Below are 17,772 nucleotides of genomic sequence, written 5' to 3'. Positions count from 1 at the left end.
GTAGGTTTAAGGAAACTATAACTGAAGGAAATAATGCCCTTGGTCCAAGTATGCATTCTATGTTAAGTCTAATAAATGCGGTTCAGTATTAATTAACAAGTTAATAATTCAGTGAGATCAAGTGAGCTGAATGCCTAGCTAGAGGCCGCTTCAGTTCAAGTGGAATTAATGATATTAATCCACAGCTTACTCTTGACTGAACCCGTAGGGTCACACAAATAGTACGTAAACGGATCAAGTATTTAATGGCATTAAATACTCCATCTATGAATATTCGGAACCGACGGATCTTGGTTTCAGTGGGAGCTAAGATCGTCACAGGCAAGAAATGAATACTCCGGAAACGATGATATTGCCGGAAACGGAAATATGGATCGTATCGGAAATATGAATATTATCCAAGTCGTAGATGTTGCCGGAAACGGAAACATGGTACGTATCGGAAAATATTATTGGAAATGGAAATATTACCAGAATCGGAAATATTGCCGGAAACGGAAATATTGTCAGAATCGGAAATATTACCGGAATCGGAAAATAATTCCGGAAACGGAAATATTAAATATTTGTTCGAAACGGAAATTAATTCCGGAATCGGAAATATTAAATATTGTTCGTATCGGAAATAGATTCCGGAAATGGAAATTTAATCGGAAGCGTATCGTACGAATTAGCATCGGACGAGGCCTGCCGGACGAAGGCCCAGCACGAAGCCAGGCCGTCGCCCAGCAAGCACGCACAAGCCCAGCGCGCGCCAAGGCCACGGATGCGTGGGCCTTGCTGCGTGGGCTACAGCTCGCACGCATGGGCAGTCCTTGTGGCTGCCGTGTGTGTGTGAGTTTGAGCTCATGCGAGATTCCTGAATCTGCAAGAGTCAGTGTATGATTAAATGTCTATTCCTATTGGATAAATTGATTAAGTAGAATTCATGTAGAATTCTAATTCCAATTAATTCGCATCCTACTAGGATTACGATTCCTTTTCCATAACTCTATAAATAAAGGCCTAGGGGTCATAATTTATACACAAGTTTCAAAGTATTCAAAAGTGAGTTTTTTGAGAGAAAATTCAAACACCCATCTTGCCCCAAAAGTGCCGAATTTTCTGAGTACCTTAAGGGCGATTCTAGTTGGTCAATCTTAAGGCGGATCCGGACGTGCTGTGGACTTTCTACGGAGGGACGACACTTGGAGTCCTAAAAGACTTGTTCTTGTTCGGTTCGGGCGCAGCTAGGGAAGGCACGCAACAAAGAGTATGCATCTAATTATGCTATATGATTATGTGTAAATAATATGTTTCCTGGGTTAATGGTTGTTTCCGCATGATCTATGTAAATGTCATATGTATCATAACCTAACAGTGGTATCACGAGCCCCTTATTATTTTCATAATCTAAATTGCATGAACATGGTTAAATATTACAAATTTGCAAGAATTAAAAGGGGTGATTAATTTTCGTAATTGTTAATTAATTGCAAATTGCGTTTATTTAAATATATGTACGCAGTTTTTCGGCAGTTTCTTCATTACTCATCCGAATTGAGTGATTTTTGTGTCAATTCCGCATGTAAAAGGCATTCTAAAATTTTGACAAAAATAGTATTTTTCTGCCGAACCCAGAATTCTCAAATTCGAAGCCTAACTATGACTTTTCGAAGGTTTTAGTTTTTCGGATGCAAAATTTCGTAAATTTAAGATGTTAAATTAAATATTTGCGATTCTTGTTGATAAATCTTGAATTTTTGATTGACCTACTGCATATGTTTAACAAGTTTGAATGCCTAGTCTTGTTAATTATGCAATCTAATTTGTAATTATGATTAATTTGTTGAAAATTAGAATAATTTAGAATTAATTTGATTTTCATAATTAATTGTAATTTAATTAGAAACCTATGATTAAAAACCACCATAAAAATTGTAAATTTACGATAAATTTTAAATTTTTATGACCTAGACTTGAATCCATATCAATCGGAAATCAATTGGATAATAAATTTTCGATTTTTCGCCCTAAAATTATGAAATTAATATTATTTATTAATTTGTCATTAATTTTAAATATAAATTTTAAATTTTTATGCGATTCGTTCAAATAACTTGCACGCACGAAGCAATGGACGCTTCGTGTCACCCTTAAGGGGTGTTGTATAATGCGGGCATGCGACGACGAGCAAGGGAGCTCGTCGCCCGTGCGGCACGAATGCAATGAGCAAGGGCGTAGTGCACGAGCGCAAGGCAGCAGCCCTGCCTTGTGTCGTGTGCCACGAGCAATGAACGGATGGGCATGGGCGAGGGGCGAGCCAAGGCAGTCGCGTGTGGGCAGCAAGCGAGCTGCGCCACAGCGCGCGCTGCCTCGCACAACAGCGCGCAACCTCGTGCGCAGCGAGCGCAAGCTCGCGTGCCACGAGCGCTGCGCACAGCATCACTCGCGCGCACAGCGCGCGACGTCGCCCGCCCAGCGAGCGATGTCGCGCACCAGCGAGCGATGGCTCGCGCGCGCGCAGCGAGCGATCTCGCGCGCCAGCGAGCGATGGCTCGCGCGCACCAGCGAGCGATGCAGCGCCCCAGCGAGCGATGGCTCGCGCGCACCAGCGAGCGATCTCGCGCACCAGCGAGCGCGGTAACGCGCGCGCGCTGCGAGCGATAGCTCGCGTGCGGTGGGCGCTGTGCGGAGGCTTGCGTATGGGACAGCAGCAGCTATGCAACGAGCGCATGGGCTGCGCGCACATGGCCAGCAATGGCTGTGTGCGTACAGCCCATGGGCGTGCAACGCGTAGGATGTTTGCGTTTCGATTAGATCGTTTTTGAATGTTTAATTTGAAAATTTCAGTTCACGTAATTTTAATTGATTTTAAAATTAATAATTTAAATTAATTTCTTGGATTTTAATTTTGAATATTATAATTATAATAAATGGCATTTATTCTAATTATTTTACTAAAATTAAAATCATAAATTAATTTAAATGTGACTGAAATTAAAATTAAATTTTTGGATTCAATTATAAATTTATATGAGCTTTAAATTTTAATTAAATTTGTATGTTTCCGGTTAGACTAGAAATACAATTTTATGTTTAAAATTAGTAAAGCATATGAATTTATTGGTTTGAGTGGGAGTGCTTTTAGTCATAAACTCTTGATTAGGTCTACAAATCCTTAAGGTTAAAACAACTCGATTAGAATTAATAAGGACTGAATAATTGGTAGATTATTGGTGACCTTGATTAATTGCTGCAAATGTTTACGTGATGCATAATGTGTTTTACTAACCAGCTATGTGGGCCATTCATGATAATGAATGGGTGAATGGTATATATTGTATATGTACTGTTTTGCAGGTTATGAAGTGACTAGTATGGCCCAAATAGGATAGAAAATATGGTCTGCGTACCATTAATTTGAATGTAATTGGTCTAAAGCACCAAAGTTATTTTTCAATTCAAATATGGTCTGCGTACCATCAAATAGTTGTAATTAGTTATAGCTTATCCTATTTGAAGAAAATGGTGCCTCCCACGGAGATTTTCAAGACGGACTTTGAAGTCAAAGCTTCAAGATGAAGTCGGGCCATACTAGATCACAAATATCTTATGCATGTTTTAAGTTATTTATTGCTTTAAATATGTCTTAAAATGCATGAGATCAAAAGCTTGATTATGTTGCATGATTAAGGATTTTAGTTCACTTAAAATCTAACCAACATAGTAAGAGCCTTAAGTTCCAAACTTAAAAATTGAGTTAAAAGGTGCCATGCCAAAATATACACTTGCTTGGATATCCTTTACATCAATCTAGTAATAGTTTTCGCTCAGCGAGGTGTTACTTATTGGTCCTAAAGGGGCAAGGTACACAAATAATTGTGAGTACATGTTAGTTTTGGTGAAACTCAACGATATAAGTAAGGAGTCCTTTTATGTCGTGGCAAATTCGATAGGTTTACCTAATAAGTTCTTAGACGTACCTATCAACCAAGAATAGTTTCTAGACTATTAGCAAAAGGCTTTTGCTTACCTAAGATGTTCTAGGATTAAGTCGACAAACTGTGCTTAGTTCTTCAATGATTTTAGGATCTTGGAATCATTTTATTCACACCTGCCGGAACACATAACTTGAATAAAATGCTTAATAAACATTGAATTATGCATGAATGCTAGAATTTAAGTTTATTAAGAGAAACTGTGAATGGTTATTTATTTGTTTATTCTTTTCAATTGTAGTTTTTAATATGGCAAACAACAATTCATTCAACATTCGATCAATTCTCGAAAAGGAGAAGTTGAACGGGAAAAACTTCCTTGACTGGCAAAGGAACTTGCAAATAGTTCTTATGCAGGAAGAAAAGGAGTATGTCCTAGATGAGGCGATGCCCGAAGCTCCAGGCGACGGGATCACTCAGGCAGCCCTCAATCGTTGGATTGATGCCAACAAGGATGTGAAATGTCTAATGCTCGCCACTATGAGTGCGGATCTGCAGAAAACGTTCATCAACTCAGATGCTTTCACAATCATCAGTGAGTTGAAGAACATGTTCCAAGATCTGGCTCGAGTCGAAAGATTCGAGACTCATAGGCAAATTCTTGAGACCAAGCTTAAGAAAGGCGAGCCCGTAAGTCCACATGTTCTCAAAATGATTGGACTCATTGAGAATATGAGTCGGCTGGATCAGCAATTTTCTCAGGAAATGGCTATAGACACCATCCTCCATTCTCTTCATAGCGGGTATGATCAGTTCAAACTGAACTACAGTATGAATAGTCTGGACAAAACGCTCACTGAGCTTCACGGTATGCTGAAGACCGCTGAAAAGACGCTCAAAAGTGATAAGCAAGATGTGCTTATGGTGCGTGGGGGCAAGTTCAAGAAATCTGGAAAGAAGAGGAATGCTAAGAAAGGTGGCAACAAGGCCAGCCCAACTAAGCAAACTGGCGCCAAATCTGCAAAGAGGAAGGTCAGTCAACCCACTTCTGAATCCGAATGCTTCTACTGCAAGAAGAAGGGGCATTGGAAGAGAGATTGCTTGAAGCTAAAGGAAGATCAGAAGAACGGAACAGTCGTTCCATCTTCAGGTATTTTCGTTATAGACTGTATACTTGCTAATTCAACTTCTTGGGTATTAGATACAGGTTGTGGCTCACACTTATGTTCCAATCCACAGGGACTAAGAAGAAGTAGAAAGTTAAGCAAGGGTGAAGTCGACCTACGAGTGGGAAATGGAGCACGGATTGCTGCATTAGCTGTAGGAACTTACTATTTGTCGTTGCCCTCCGGGCTAGTTTTGGAACTGGAAGAATGTTTCCATGTTCCAAGTCTTACTAAAAACATCATTTCAGTTTCTTGCTTAGATGCTAAGGGATTTTCCTTTATAATAAAAGACAATAGTTGTTCGTTTTATTTTAAAGAGATGTTTTATGGATCTGCTAGATTAGTCAATGGACTTTATTTATTAGATCACGACAAACAAGTATATAACATAAATACCAAAAAGGCCAAAAAGGATGATTCAGATCTCACCTATCTGTGGCATTGTCGATTAGGCCATATAAACTTGAAACGCTTAGAAAGACTTCAAAGGGAAGGAATTCTAGAACCATTTGACTTAGAGGATTATGGTAAATGCGAATCATGTTTACTTGGCAAAATGGCAAAGCAACCTTTCTCTAAAGTTGGAGAAAGAGCAAATGAACTATTGGGTTTAATCCATACAGATGTATGTGGACCAATGAGTACAAATGCTAGAGGTGGTTTCAGCTACTTTATCACTTTCACTGATGACTTCAGTAGGTATGGTTATGTCTACCTAATGAAGCATAAGTCTGAATCCTTTGACAAATTCAAGGAATTTCAGAGTGAAGTAGAGAATCAATTAGGCAAGAAGATCAAGGCACTGCGGTCTGATAGAGGCGGTGAATATCTGAGCTATGAATTTGATGACCATCTGAAAGAATGTGGAATTCTATCAGAATTGACTCCTCCTGGAACACCACAATGGAACGGTGTGTCAGAACGGAGGAACAGAACCTTGCTAGACATGGTCAGGTCAATGATGGGTCAGGCCGAACTTCCATTAGAATTTTGGGGACATGCACTAAATACAGCTGCACTCACTATAAATAGAGCTCCGTCTAAAGCTGTCGAAAAGACTCCATACGAATTATGGTTTGGAAAGCCTCCAAATGTGTCTTTTCTTAAGATTTGGGGATGTGAAGTATACGTCAAACGATTAATTTCAGACAAACTTCATCCAAAATCTGACAAATGTATCCTTGTGGGCTATCCAAAGGAAACAAAGGGGTATTACTTCTACAATACATCTGAGAACAAAGTGTTTGTTGCTCGAGATGGTGTCTTTTTGGAGAAGGATCACATTTCCAAAATGACAAGTGGGAGAAAAGTAGACCTCGAAGAAATTCGAGTCGAACAACAAACTCTAGAGAATGCTCAAGATGACATTCAGGATGAAACTCAGAGATCTTTAGAAGAATCTGGTGAGAATCATGGTCAATCTAGAAATGTTACCCCGCGTAGATCGCAAAGATATAGATCTCAACCGGAAAGGTACTTAGGTATTTTGACAAACGAGAGCTATGACGTTCTATTACTTGAAAGTGATGAACCTGCGACTTACAAGCAAGCTATGACGAGCCCTAGCTCCAAGCAATGGCAAGAAGCCATGCAATCTGAATTAGACTCCATGTCTGAAAACCAAGTATGGGATTTGGTCGATTTGCCAGATGGCTACCAAGCCATTGGAAGCAAATGGGTTTTCAAACTGAAAAAGGACAAGGATGGGAAACTTGAAGTTTTCAAAGCTAGATTGGTTGCAAAAGGTTACAGGCAAGTCCACGGTGTGGATTACGATGAAACCTTTTCACCAGTTGCAATGCTAAAGTCTATTCGAATAATATTAGCAATCGCTGCATATTACGATTACGAAATATGGCAGATGGATGTCAAAACTGCTTTCTTAAACGGCGTTTTAACAGAAACTGTGTTTATGACACAGCCTGAAGGTTTTGAGGATCCAAAGAATGCTAAAAAGGTATGCAAGCTAAAGAAGTCAATCTACGGATTGAAGCAGGCATCCAGGAGCTGGAATATACGTTTTGATGAAGCGGTCAGTGACTTTGGTTTCATCAAGAACGCAGACGAATCTTGTGTATACAAGAAGGTCAGTGGGAGCAAAATTGCTTTCCTAGTATTATATGTCGACGACATATTGCTTATCGGAAATGACATTCCTATGTTGAACTCTGTCAAGATTTGGCTTGGGAAATGTTTTTCGATGAAGGATCTAGGGGAAGCACAGTACATATTGGGCATCAAGATTTACAGAGATAGATCTAAAAAGATGATTGGACTTAGTCAAAGCACTTATATCAATAAGGTGCTTGATAGGTTCAAGATGGCGGACTCCAAGCGAGGCTACCTACCCATGTCTCATGGAATGACTCTAAGCAAGACTCAGTGCCCAAAAACACTTGATGAGCGTAGACGAATGAATGGGATTCCATATGCATCATTGATTGGTTCAATAATGTATGCTATGATATGTACACGCCCGGATGTTGCGTACGCACTCAGTGCTACGAGCAGATACCAGTCAGACCCAGGAGAGGCGCATTGGACTGCTGCCAAGAATATTCTGAAGTACCTGAAAAGGCACAAAGATGACTTCCTGGTCTATGGTGGAGATGATGAATTAATTGTTAAAGGCTATACGGACGCAAGTTTCCAAACCGACAAAGATGATTTCAGATCACAGTCTGGGTTTGTCTTCTGCCTCAACGGAGGAGCAGTAAGCTGGAAAAGTGCTAAGCAAAGCACCATTGCGGATTCTACAACTGAAGCGGAGTACATTGCTGCACATGAAGCAGCAAAGGAAGCTATATGGCTAAGGAAGTTCATAGGAGAACTTGGTGTAGTCCCCTCCATTAAAGGACCAATAGCCCTGTATTGTGATAATAACGGAGCTATTGCACAGGCAAAAGAGCCTAGACACCACCAGAGAGTCAAGCATGTACTTCGTAGATTTCACCTTCTACGAGAGTTCGTTGAAAGAAAAGAAGTCGAGATAAGCAAAATTGGAACTGATGACAACATATCAGATCCATTAACTAAACCTCTGCCGCAAGCGAAGCACAACTCGCACACTGCAGCTATGGGAATCAAGCATATTGGAGAATGGCTTTGATGTCTCTGTTTAATGTTTTAAAGTTTTAGAGTTTAAATCTTTGTAAAACATTATTGGTTAATCATTCACAATAAATGAAAGAAATTCATTTTTCCATTTAATTTGTGGTTTATTAAATGATGAGTCCCTTCAACTTGACGATATATTCAAGATAGACTGTCAGGACCAGTCCTGTGACTAAGAAATGTCTATCAAGTGAACTTGAATGTCAAAGGTTGAAAATGGTCCCTAATCGGAGTTTTCTATAAAATTGGACGCATAGAAAACGTTAGACGATTAGAATGCAAGATGACTAGTAGTTCTGTTTCTTGAACTATGTGGACATGGCAATGTCATAATCATTTGCATAGATACTTACTTTGGGAAGACTAGTATCGGACAAGACCTATGAAACTTTACTGTAAGAGATGAAAGTCTGTCATAAGTAAATTTCATTAAATTATTAGACACTAAATCCTCAATACCTGAGTGATTTGAGATTACTTGTTTGAGAACTGGTTGCTTTGACGTTGACCAACCGTCGCACCGTAAAAGGAGGCTATAAAGGCAACGCTCAGGTAATCACCTATCAAACGAAGTCTAATCTCAAGATCGCAAGATTGGGATTGTCCTCCCATAAATCGGGATGAGATGCTTAAAAGTTGTACAAGGCCACTCGGAGAGCTAGAAACTGTGAAATGCATGGCCGTGCTCGGATGAATCATAGGCTATGATTATCTGTTTATTTGATCAGTTGAACTCTGAAACCGAGGAACACCTCTGGACATAATAAGGATGACAACTCTTACCTTATGTTCAAGAGCAAGCATCGAGCGACAAAGGAATTAGGAAATGCACACTTGTCCCTAAGGACAAGTGGGAGACTGAAGGAAATAATGCCCTTGGTCCAAGTATGCATTCTATGTTAAGTCTAATAAATGCGGTTCAGTATTAATTAACAAGTTAATAATTCAGTGAGATCAAGTGAGCTGAATGCCTAGCTAGAGGCCGCTTCAGTTCAAGTGGAATTAATGATATTAATCCACAGCTTACTCTTGACTGAACCCGTAGGGTCACACAAATAGTACGTAAACGGATCAAGTATTTAATGGCATTAAATACTCCATCTATGAATATTCGGAACCGACGGATCTTGGTTTCAGTGGGAGCTAAGATCGTCACAGGCAAGAAATGAATACTCCGGAAACGATGATATTGCCGGAAACGGAAATATGGATCGTATCGGAAATATGAATATTATCCAAGTCGTAGATGTTGCCGGAAACGGAAACATGGTACGTATCGGAAAATATTATTGGAAATGGAAATATTACCAGAATCGGAAATATTGCCGGAAACGGAAATATTGTCAGAATCGGAAATATTACCGGAATCGGAAAATAATTCCGGAAACGGAAATATTAAATATTTGTTCGAAACGGAAATTAATTCCGGAATCGGAAATATTAAATATTGTTCGTATCGGAAATAGATTCCGGAAATGGAAATTTAATCGGAAGCGTATCGTACGAATTAGCATCGGACGAGGCCTGCCGGACGAAGGCCCAGCACGAAGCCAGGCCGTCGCCCAGCAAGCACGCACAAGCCCAGCGCGCGCCAAGGCCACGGATGCGTGGGCCTTGCTGCGTGGGCTACAGCTCGCACGCATGGGCAGTCCTTGTGGCTGCCGTGTGTGTGTGAGTTTGAGCTCATGCGAGATTCCTGAATCTGCAAGAGTCAGTGTATGATTAAATGTCTATTCCTATTGGATAAATTGATTAAGTAGAATTCATGTAGAATTCTAATTCCAATTAATTCGCATCCTACTAGGATTACGATTCCTTTTCCATAACTCTATAAATAAAGGCCTAGGGGTCATAATTTATACACAAGTTTCAAAGTATTCAAAAGTGAGTTTTTTGAGAGAAAATTCAAACACCCATCTTGCCCCAAAAGTGCCGAATTTTCTGAGTACCTTAAGGGCGATTCTAGTTGGTCAATCTTAAGGCGGATCCGGACGTGCTGTGGACTTTCTACGGAGGGACGACACTTGGAGTCCTAAAAGACTTGTTCTTGTTCGGTTCGGGCGCAGCTAGGGAAGGCACGCAACAAAGAGTATGCATCTAATTATGCTATATGATTATGTGTAAATAATATGTTTCCTGGGTTAATGGTTGTTTCCGCATGATCTATGTAAATGTCATATGTATCATAACCTAACAATAACTTGTGGCCCAAACTACTTGCCGCGCAAGTAGCTTGGCGCACAAGCTTGCTTAGCATGCAAGCAACCGGCAGGCCAAAGGCCTTGCAGCGTGTGGCCTAAGCCCACGTTATTGCGCAATGCTTGTCGTCAAGCCACAACACGCGGCCCAAGAGCTGGGCGCTGCTGTGCTTGCTCTACGCGACCTTGCTTGGCGTTGGGCCTGGCGCTTGCGCTGGGCCTTGCGTCTCGCAAGCTCGTTCGTCGAGCTTTCGCACGTCGCGCTTCCGACTCGTTTTCCGATTCCAGAATTTATTTCCGATTCGAACAATATTTACGTTTCCGATAATATTTCCCAATTCCGGTAATATTTTCGTTTCCGACAATATTTCCGATTCCGATAATATTTCCAATTCCGGTAATGTTTTCGATTCCGGCAATATTTCCATTTCCGGTAATATTTTTCGATACGAACCATATTTCCGTTTCCAGAAATTTCTTCGACTTTGATAATATTTATATTTCCGTTATTCTGCCTTTTGACGATTTCAGCTCCCACTGGAACTGAGATCCGACGTTTCCGAATGTTCATAAATGGAGTACTTAATGACTAATATATTTACTTAAATACTTGATCCGTTCACGTACTATTTGTGTGACTATACGGGTTCAGTCAAGAGTAAGTTGTGGATTAATATTATTAATTCCACTTGAACTCAAGCGGCCTCTAACTAGGCATTCAGTTCACTTGATCTCACTGAATTTATTATCTTGTTAATTAATACTGAACCGCATTTATTAGACTTAGCAAGGGCATTATTTCCTTCACGGTCTTGGCGTTGGGCCTTGTGCCCGGCGCTGACCTGATTCGAACAATATTTACGATTCCGATAATATTTCCGATTCCGACAATATTTTCCGTTCTCGACAATATTTCCGATTCCGGTAATATTTCCGTTTCTGCTAATATTTATGATTCCGGCAATATTTCTATTTCCGTTAATATTTTCTGAAACGAACCATATATCTGTTTCCGGTAATATCTTCGACTTCGATAATACTTATATTTCCGTCATGAACCATATTTCCGTTTCCGGCATATCTTCATTTCTGGCAAATATTCTTTCTTTGCCTTTTGATGATTTCAGCTCCCACTGGAACCAAAATCCATCATTTCCGAATGTCCATATTTAGAGTATTTACTGAATATTATATTCACCTAAATATACTTGATCCGTCCACGTACTATTTGTGTGACCCTACGGGTCCAGTCAAGAGTAAGTTGTGGCATTAATATGATTAATTCCACTTGAACTGGAGCGGCATCTAGCTAGTCATTCAGATCACTTTATCTCACTGAATAATTAACTTTTTTAATTAATATTTAACCACATTTATTAGACTTAGCATAATTGCATTAAAGACATTATTTCCTTCAGGTCTCACTTAACTACTTCTTTGTCGGACTTTTTCTAATTATTTCTACTTCGGAAATATCGCACCATTTGTTATTTACACTATTCACACTACGCCTTTGGCCATTTTTTGTGATTCGTACGTAAAGAAATTTTAGTCATGTGGGGTCATGTTAGATTTGTATCGATATATATTTTCTAAATATTAAATTTTATAATTTTTACTTACACACAATTTGAGATATTAAGAGTCAAAGTAATGATTAGAGGAGTAAAAGTCAACCATGGTGCGATATTTCCGGAATGGAGAAAGTATATTATTTCTTATTCGTTTCATTGTATGTGAAAATAAAATAAAATATAGGCGGTTTATGTACGTAATTCATTAAAAAAAAGTATCAAATTAGTCCGAACATTCATTCATTCAATTACAAATAAAACAGGAATTAATCTAGTTGTATATTTTAAGTGTATAATCCAAAACTTAGACATGTAAAGAATTAACAGCATTCAGTTTTATTTATTTATTTATTGAGATAAAGATACCAACATAGACTGCAATGTAACGATGTAATAGTATAATAATTATTTTATTACATTAAACTAGCAACATTCTAACTAACAGATATTTATGTCTGCGTTGACATGTAATGGCAACTATATCATTGCAGGCCGTGTTATAATCTAATCTAATTAAGAAAAAAGTTGCAAGATCAAAATAAGTACAATTTCGAGCTCCTTCGCTTACCATCCTAGATGTGCATGTTTATTGTTGTATACTTGTATGTGGATGCATAATAGAGACTTTATAAAGCCATATTGAAAAAATTTGGGTAAGATAAATTGAGAAGAAAAAAAAAAGTGAAAATCGCGAAAATTGAACGCATTCCATTAACATTAACGAACTACAAACAACAGTTAATCATAACACGAGGACTTAAATTACAAGTCAATAAGTAGGTGTGAAAGAAAACAACCCAAAATAAATAAATAAATAAATAAATGATTACAAAAATTAGGAGTGATTGTGGTAAATATGTTGCCAAGTTGTGATTAAGGGACTAAGGGATTTGAAAGACTAAAAATGGGAAATGCACAGCAAAGTGTACACCTGGCACCATTAAATTTTGTATCAGTCATGATTCATCCCTTCTTCCAACTGTTTGGTATGTTAGCAGTTTTAGGAGCAGATTTCGGAGATAATGAGATGAGTTTTGTTGAATCCTTCGGTCCAAACACAGAAACTATCAGAGGTGAGGAGAGAGAAAAGAAAATTAAATTTATAATTATAATAAAAATAAAAATTAAATAAATGAAAGAAATTTTACACAAAAATAGAAAATAGACAGAGAAAAGACATAGCCGGCTATTGGCTCCATTTTTTCTCAATTTTTTTTTGGACAACAAACTTTCAATCTTGCATTTTTCGCACCAAATTATTCAAACCCCATTTCTGAAAATCAATAATTTATGTAAAAGTTTGAACATTTTGATCATTTAGTTATCTGGGTATGTCAAAGTTTCAATCTTTAAGACAATGTGGGGTGTTTTGATTACGGAGCAAGGAGAAAAAAGATTGAAAATTTGTTTTGATTTAGATTTTGATATTTTGGGGGGAATTGATTGATGGAGAAAGGGAGAAGAGAAAACAGGGGATTAAGGAATGAGTTAAGATTAGGAAGGTAGAGGAGAGGAGAGAGGGAGGGAGGGAGATAATGAACAAAGATTTTGGTGGTATTTTCAAGTTCAAGGTAAAGAAAACAAGCGCATTAGTAGTAAAAAGGAGGACAAAAACCAGCAGCATATTTGCATCAATGTCAGTTGCCCACGTGGACGACGAGGACCTCGCCGCCACAGGGACCGGGACTAGACCCGGGCCAGGGGAGGTGTATCGTGGCGAGACGGTGTTCAACAATGGAGATTTCTATACAGGTCAGTGGGTTGATAATCTTCCACAAGGTCAAGGTAAGTATTTGTGGAATGATGGTTGTATGTATGTAGGTGAATGGCAAAAGGGTAAAACTATGGGTAAAGGTAGATTTACATGGCCTTCAGGAGCAACTTATGAAGGGGATTTCAAAAGAGGTTATATGGATGGAATTGGAACTTATACAAATTCAAATGAAGATTCTTATAAAGGATTTTGGTCAATGAATTCTAAACATGGGAAAGGTACCGAAAACTTTGCAAATGGGGATTCTTATGAAGGTGAATGGATCAAAGGAATGCAAGAAGGTCAAGGGAAGTATCAATGGGCAAATGGGAATTTTTATCTAGGTCAATGGAAAAATGGAGTTTTTCATGGAAATGGGTCTTTATCTTTTACTAATGGGAATAAGTTTGAAGGTTATTGGGAAGAAGGGTATCCTAAAGGAGAAGGTACCTACAAATGGGAAGATGGTAGTTGTTATGTTGGTGTTTGGAGTATTGAACCTAGCGAACAAAGTGTTACATATTACGCAGCAAACAATTCATCCGATAATGGAGATGGTGATTGGGATCCTCAAGATTTATTTAATGTTGATATGAACGACTGCAAGATTTATCCAGGAGAGGAGATCACCATATTTCCATCACAAAAGGCAATAAACTGGCCTAGTTTCAATGGAAAGACAATAAAGAAATTGGTTGATATTAGGGGATCCAAAGCAGGAACATGGGATTTTGGTCATGATGGTTCTGCTAATGGTTTAAATAGGAGAAGTGGAGACCGTTTGGATAGTTCCATGCCACGGAACTTTCGACCTATCCTACTTCCAAAGACCATCAAGAAGCAAGGGGAGACTATCTGCAGGGGCCATAAAAATTACGAGTTGATGCTAAACTTGCAGCTAGGAATAAGGTAGTTTATTACAGAATTTTCCCTTTTCTAAGCTTCTTTCTCTACTTCTGTATCAATTCATGCCCTTGTTTGCTTCTCAGTCGTCTCTTTTGATATATATTTGAACATAATGTTATTTATATGTTGGAAAATATGGGGAACTTGATGATTAAGTTGTATGTAATGTAATGTATAAACATTAAACAGCCTTGGGTATGATTGTGCAGACATTCTGTAGGAAGACCAGGGCCACCAGTAAAGCGTGACTTGAAGTCTTCGGCTTTTGATCCCAAAGAAAAAGTTTGGACGAAATTCCCACCAGAAGGATCCAAGCACACTCCTCCCCACCCATCCTGTGATTTCAAATGGAAGGACTATTGTCCTTTGGTTTTCAGGTTAGCCTTGTCATATAGCTACTTTTGATTCTTCAATTTCTTTTCTGATATAAAAAGCATCTTTCATTGAGGCTTCTTTATACTTTGTGCTCATGGTGTGTAGTCAGTGTACTGAAACTATTCTTCTTCAATTTCTTAGATGACTTGTGTAAATTACTTGTTGATCAGATACTTAAGTTTTAATCATATTTCTTCTCAGGACCCTAAGGACACTGTTCAAAGTTGATGCAGCTGATTATATGTTATCGATTTGTGGGAATGATGCTCTTCGGGAACTTTCATCTCCGGGGAAGAGTGGAAGCTTCTTTTACTTAACCCATGATGACAAGTATATGATTAAGACGATGAAGAAGTCCGAAGTAAAAGTGAGTTCCTCTGCTTTTCTTTTTGCGAAAAAAGACATGTCTGATGTCTCACATGGCTAAATGGTTGCATGCAGGTTCTCCTGAGGATGCTTCGAGCTTATTATAACCATGTTCGCACCTTTGAAGACACCTTAGTTACCAGGTTCTATGGTCTTCACTGTGTGAAGTTGACAGGAGCAACACAAAAGAAAGTGAGACTGAATGCCATAAACTCTACTTTTAGTAATATGTACTATCTTCTATTTCTACTCATAGTTTTGCAACAGGTACGATTTGTTATAATGGGAAATCTCTTTTGTACCGAGTATGCCATTCACCGCCGGTTTGATTTAAAAGGTTCTTCGCATGGACGTACAACTGATAAACCTGACTCAGAAATCGACCCAACTACCACCCTTAAAGATCTAGATCTTAATTATATCTTCCGACTGCAGAGATTTTGGTTCCAAGAGTTCTGCAGGTACTATGATGCTTTTAATATGTCAGAAAGATAACCTTAGTTGTATTTCCTTCATTTGTGTTTTCTTCTTGTTTCAATTTTGGCGCATTCCTTAATGCAGGCAAGTAGACAGGGACTGTGACTTCCTCGAGCAGGAGAGAATTATGGATTATAGTCTTTTAGTTGGTTTACACTTTCGAGATTCTGGTGCAAAAAATGCAGAAGGTACTCCTATTAATAAATTAATTACGAGTAACTATACAAGGATTAAGATCTTTGGTTCTTAACAAGTTAAAAGTATGTTTTTAAACATTTGATGCAGGGAAAGAAGACAGTAATAGTTGTGACCTGATAGCGCCTCGACTTTCAAAAGTAAATGAAACAGATAAACTAGTTTTTGATCCTAACCAGTAAGATCTTTACCAATCACTATATAAGTTATGTTTATCCTTGAGAAAAACTAAAATATTAGCTGATTTATGGTTTAACACTTTAATGTTTTGTTGTTGAAGGTGGGCATCGATTCGATTAGGAATCAACATGCCAGCAAGGGCAGAACTGACATTACGAAAATCAGTTGAGGGTGAGGCTCAGGCAGTAGAAGCAACAGGAGAGTGCTACGATGTTATCATCTTCTTCGGAATAATTGACATTTTACAAGACTATGATATCAGTAAAAAGCTAGAGCACGCATATAAGGCTTTCCAATATGATGCTACTTCTATATCTGCTGTTGATCCTAGGCAGTACTCTAAACGTTTCCGGGATTTCATATACAAGGTTTTTGCAGAAGATGGGTAGTGGAAATTAAACCATTCATTTATGTAAAAGCTTCAGCTTTCAGCTCAGATGCTCGTTTTTACAGCCAGGATTTTGGGTGTATTCAGAAACTCAACTACGCGATTCTGGCCCATTCGAGCAGGTAGCTTTCGGCAAAAGCACCATTTTAGGACTGATTCCAGTGACACATATTTTAGTGGGAAAAAAAAGCATAGATTAACAAAAAAAAAAGGAAAAATAGAAGCAGCTCCTCGAAGATTATGCAACTGTAAATTACAGCTCTTAGTGTAAGTGTATAACTCAAAAGGATAAACAGATTGGGTAGGTTGATTCTTCTTATACCTCAAAAATTCATTTAATTTGTTCATTTGGTCCCAGAAATTGAACAACTTAGGGTTCAAAGTACCTGTTGGTAATTGTACAGAAGTCAATGAGGTCAACTTTTTGGTAGTATAATTTATCCAGTAGATGGATCCTTAAAGTTTTCTTTGTAGTTATAGCTTGGCTTTTTGTGATTAATGAGCACATTCTAAGTTTTATTTGTAATATGATTGCTAGTATATTTTAGTGTAATGCTCTCCCAATTCATGGAAAGAGAATTTCCCAGCGGCCGAACTCCTTGAGCTAGGACTCTCCAGTAGTCCAGTTAAGAGTTTAGGAGAGCATCATTCGGCTTAACTAGTTAACTGTACACCTGTACCTAACTCAAAGGGCTAGGTACTCCATATATTTTGAAATTTATGAAAAAATCACACGTCAATTGGTGCTTTTAATGCTGTTTTCTTTATTACTTAATATTTCTAGTTTAACTTCTTAATATACTTGCCAATTTCGTATAGCCCTTAGGGAGATACTAGTCTGAATGAAAAATGAAATACTAGCCTGAATTGGAAAAAACAGATCTTCTCCCAAAGCATAAATGCAAGGCACTCTAGCTTAAAAACACAAACAACCTAACATGCATTTGGATCAACGAAAAGTGTCAATCAAAAATATTCTCCAGATGTGAGACGGAATCACTGAAATCAACCAAAGCTTAAAAGTAGAAATCAAAATGTAAAAATACCAAATTACTTAGCAGTATTGAAGAACAAACGAAGAATATCACTTTGAATGGCTAGAAATAGTTGAATCATCTAGAATATTCAGAAGGTTACTGAATGAGAATATTCAGAAGGTT

The 17,772-nt window shown here is 38.4% G+C and overlaps 1 protein-coding gene across 1 annotated transcript; it reads left to right on the top strand.

The window, feature by feature from the left end:
• The first annotated feature begins 13,507 nt into the window (after positions 1-13,507).
• LOC110798697 (phosphatidylinositol 4-phosphate 5-kinase 6) lies at positions 13,508-17,138 on the top strand. The gene is made up of 8 exons (XM_022003884.2): positions 13,508-14,634; positions 14,841-15,008; positions 15,208-15,373; positions 15,448-15,564; positions 15,640-15,833; positions 15,934-16,037; positions 16,135-16,222; positions 16,325-17,138. The coding sequence occupies exons 1-8, from the start codon at positions 13,508-13,510 to the stop codon at positions 16,611-16,613; spliced, it is 2,253 nt and encodes a 750-aa protein (XP_021859576.1). The 3' UTR covers positions 16,614-17,138.
• The last annotated feature ends 634 nt before the right edge of the window (positions 17,139-17,772 follow it).

Source organism: Spinacia oleracea, chromosome 1 (genome assembly GCF_020520425.1).
Source record: "Spinacia oleracea cultivar Varoflay chromosome 1, BTI_SOV_V1, whole genome shotgun sequence".
NCBI lineage: Eukaryota > Viridiplantae > Streptophyta > Magnoliopsida > Caryophyllales > Amaranthaceae > Spinacia > Spinacia oleracea.
The sequence above is the reverse complement of the archived record's forward strand: the minus strand, read 5'-3'. Positions and strand labels throughout refer to the sequence as shown.

What these genes read in the sequence shown, in the direction of transcription:
- LOC110798697 (XM_022003884.2), top strand. Translation starts at nt 13,508, where the DNA reads ATGAACAAAGATTTTGGTGGTATTTTCAAGTTCAAGGTAAAGAAAACA. An exon ending in AACTTGCAGCTAGGAATAAG is followed by an intron (nt 14,635 to 14,840) that starts GTAGTTTATTAC and finishes ATGATTGTGCAG; the next exon opens with ACATTCTGTAGGAAGACCAG. An exon ending in TGGTTCCAAGAGTTCTGCAG is followed by an intron (nt 15,834 to 15,933) that starts GTACTATGATGC and finishes TCCTTAATGCAG; the next exon opens with GCAAGTAGACAGGGACTGTG.